The sequence below is a fragment of the Nicotiana sylvestris genome, chromosome 1 (genome assembly GCF_000393655.2).
Source record: "Nicotiana sylvestris chromosome 1, ASM39365v2, whole genome shotgun sequence".
Taxonomy (NCBI): Eukaryota; Viridiplantae; Streptophyta; class Magnoliopsida; order Solanales; family Solanaceae; genus Nicotiana; species Nicotiana sylvestris.
The window spans coordinates 56,073,744-56,077,677 of record NC_091057.1 but is presented as its reverse complement, the minus strand read 5'-3'; the positions used below and the strand labels follow the sequence as shown (position 1 = coordinate 56,077,677).

The following is a 3,934-nucleotide window of genomic DNA, read 5'->3' as shown; positions in this document are numbered from 1 at the left end:
AAGGGACCACCAAATATTTTTCAGTAAAGATTGCCTTGCTTTAAACAGTACCGAGCAGCCTTTTTACGAAGCGCGCGAGCCTTTTTCTTGTCTTCAGGGACGATTCCAAACTGCAAAAAGTGACAATCTCGTTCCTCCAATCCCATGTTAAATTATTGAAATTTACCTCATTTTTGTCTGGATCGAGTACTGAATGAAACAAATGAATTACAGAAGCATTTTTGTTGCTCGTCACGTCCGCCGCGGATGCGAGATTGGCTAGGGCGTCTGCTTTGACATTTTCCTCTCTTGGTATCTGCGTAACTTTTCAGCTTTGGAATTGCCTAATCAAATCTCGTACCTTCTCTAAGTACTGTTGCATTCATGCTTCCTTAGTTGTATAAGTCCCCAGCATTTGATTAATTACTAGCTACGAATAGCTTTTGATTACGATCTGATTAACGCCAAGTTCACGTGCCAATTCTAAACCTGCAATCACAGCTTCATACTTTGCCTCATTGTTAGTTATAGGATGACATTTTATGGCTTGTCGAATAGTTTTACCCGTAGGTTGTACCAAAATAATTCCTAAACCTTCCCCCTTCACATTAGATGAGCCATCAGTAAATAAGGTCCAAATTCCCAGATTATACCCATTAAACACTTTTAGTTCCTTTTTAGTTTCTAATTGTATCCCATGGCTAAAATCAGCCAAACAATCTGCTAACACCTGAGATTTTATTGCGGTTCTAAGTTGATATGTGATATCGTATTCACTCAATTCTATGGCCCACTTGGCTAACCTACCTAATAACTCATGTTTGTGTAATATATTACCCAATGGATAAGCAGTTACTACGGAAATAGGGTGGCATTGAAAATAAGGCCTTAGTTTTCTATATGCCATGATTAGTGCAAGTGCAAGCTTTTCTAATTGAGGATATCACGTCTCCACATCTAATAATGATTTGCTAACATAATAAATTGGAGACTGTTTACCTTAAGCGCTTGTTGACACTCTTCAGACCATTCGAACTGGTCTTGCTTTTTAAGAGCCGAAAAGAATTTAAAACATTTTTTTATGACCTGGAAATAAATCTTCCCAAGGCTGCAATCCTTCCCGTTAGTCTCTGCACCTCTTTCTTATTTGTAAGTATGTCAGGAATTTCTTCAATGGCTTTAATCTGCGCAGGATTTACTTCAATACAACGGTTAGAAACAAGAAAACCCAAAAACTTACCTGATGAAACATCGAATGCACATTTAGATGCTTCATATTGAATTTTCATAAGATCTGAAATGTATCAGACAAGTGCGATATATGATCTCCTAATTGTTGAGATTTGACAAGCATATCATCTATGTAAACTTCCATAGTTTTTCCTAAATGTTCTTGGAACATTTTGGTCACCAATCTTTGATATATGGCAATAGCGTTTTTGAGACCAAAGAGCATTACTTTATAACAGTAAGTCCCCCTGTCTATTATAAATAAAGTTTTTCTTCATTTTGATCTGATTGTACCCTGAATACGTATCTAAAAAGCTTAACAATTCATGTCCTACAGTAGCATCAATCAGTTGATCTATATGTGGTGATGGAAAAGAATCTTTAGGACAGGCTTTGTTAAGGTCGGTGTAATCTACACAAACTCACCATTTGCCATTCTTTTTTGGTACTACGACAGTATTGGCTAACCAATTAGGATACTTTACCTCGCGGATAGACTCGATTTTTAATAGTTTTTGAACCTCTTCTTGAATTACCTGATTTTTAAAAGTCCTATGCTTTCTCTTCTTTTACTTGACAGAAGGATATGATGGATCTTCATTTAACTTGTGAGTCATTACTTCGGGGGTATTCCTGTCATATCAGAATGGACAAGGCAAAACAATCCATGTTAGTTTTTAAAAATTCAATCAACCTACCTTTCGTGTCGTGGCATAAGTTGGCCCCAATGTAGACTTTCCTTTCAGGCCATTGTGCAAATAACTCTTCAGCCTCCAGTTCTTCAATTGTGTTTTGATATTTTCCTTTTCTTCTGGTTCTTGAATTGAATCGGGCCTTGGTTCACCCTTGATCCGTTGAGGCTTGTGTCATGGTATCCTCAAATGGATTCTGTAATTGCTACTTTTCTTCATTTTTCGTACTTGAATCTGCTATAGAATTGATGCTCCTGGATGTCTGTTGATCCCCACGGATTTGATGTATTCCCCATGGTGATGGAAATTTAATAACTTGATGTAAGGTAGACGGAACATCATCCATCTCGTGGATCCAAGGTCTCCCGAGAATCATATTGTAAGCCATTTCCATCTCTACAACCTGAAATTTCGTATATTTGACAACCCCTTCTGCGAATGTTGTAAGTGTTACCTCCCCTTTTGTCACAATGCTTGAATTATCTAATCCGGACAAGGTATGTGCCTTAGGTACTAGCTTATCTTCAGCTTGCATCTCGTTTAGTACTCTTAGCAAAATAATGTTCACGGAACTACCTGGATTAATCAAAACTCGTTTTACATTAGTATCATGTACAAGTAGAGAGATTACCAGTGCATCGTTGTGTGGGGTTAATACACCGTCCGCATCTGCATCATCAAATGTAATACTTTCTTCCTCCAAAACATGTCAGACCCGCTTCCCGTGGGTAATTGTAACATTAGAAACTTTATTGGCCGCTGTATATGTTACACCGTTGATTTCTTCGCCCCCGCTTATAACATTAACGGTCCTTTTCGGAGAAGGTGGTTTAGGAGGCTCCTGCATGTTCTTTATGTATGCTTGTTTACCTTTTTCACTGAATATTTTGGCGAGATACCCTTGCTTCAATAGATGGTCGACTTCTCCTTGTAGCAATCTACAATCTGCTATTTTATGACCATGATCATTATGAAATTCGCACCGGTGGTCAGGATTACGTCTATTTGGGTTTGATCTCATTTCTTTTGGCCACCGTACCTTATCACCCATGCTTCTTAATACGGCTACTAACTCTGAAGTGCTAACATTAAAATTGTAACCTCCAAATCTTGCCTTCAAGTTTCTATCATCATCTCGCGTGTTTCGATCGTTTCCAAACCTCGATGATGAACCCGACTCTCTATTCCTCGATCTATGATAATACCTTGAATTGTCTTGCTTTGATCGCGAGTCTTTTACTGCTAGGCCTATATATGGTTCGTATCTATTTTTATCGGACCTTTTTTCAGTTTCTGCACGTCTCAAACTCACCTTCTCCTCTTTTTGAGATCGGGAGATAGTATCTTCTTCTATCCTTAGCTTCATGATGTATCTGTTGTAAACATCATTCCAAGTTGTTGCTGGAAATTCACGCAGACTTACCTTGAGTCGTCTCATGACTTCTGAGTTTTTCTCATTCAAATTACTAGCAAAAGCCATAGCTGCCCAATTATCAGGTACACGTGGTAATGTTATTCTTTCACGCTGGAACCTATCCACGAACTCTCTAAGCAACTCTGAATATCCTTGCTTGATTTTGAAAATATCTTCCATTCTTTTTTCAACTTTTTGAGCTCTCGAATATGCTTTGATAAATGAATCTGCAAGCTCAGGAAAAGAATTTATAGAATTGGGTAAGCGGGAATACCATGTCAATGCTCCCTTGGTGAGCGTTTCACCAAATTTCTTGACCAATACTAATTCGATTTCTTGTTTGGTTAAATCGTTTCCTTTCACACCAGTTGTGAATGCAGTCACGTGGTCTCATGGATCAGTTCTGCCATCATACTTTGGAATATCATGTAGCTTGAACTTCTTCGGGATTGGCACCGGAGCAGCACTAGGCTTCCATGGTTGTTGTGAGTATTTATCCATGTTTATTCCTTTGATTACAGGTGGTACTCCAGGTATTTTCTCTATGCGATCGTTTTGTTCCTTGAGTTGCTTCTGTAGGATTATAACTAAATGTTGTAAATCATAATTAACTATGTTA

General features: G+C 38.2%; 1 protein-coding gene across 1 annotated transcript; it reads right to left on the bottom strand.

Annotated features, from left to right (window-relative positions):
* Window positions 1–2,610: 2,610 nt before the first annotated feature.
* Window positions 2,611–3,495, bottom strand: LOC138870138 (uncharacterized). The gene has a single exon (XM_070147827.1). The coding sequence runs from the start codon at window positions 3,493–3,495 to the stop codon at window positions 2,611–2,613; it is 885 nt and encodes a 294-aa protein (XP_070003928.1).
* Window positions 3,496–3,934: the final 439 nt, after the last annotated feature.

Bases quoted from the DNA above. Each gene is read 5' to 3' on its own strand.
- LOC138870138 (XM_070147827.1), bottom strand. From the start codon at position 3,495: ATGGAAGATATTTTCAAAATCAAGCAAGGATATTCAGAGTTGCTTAGA.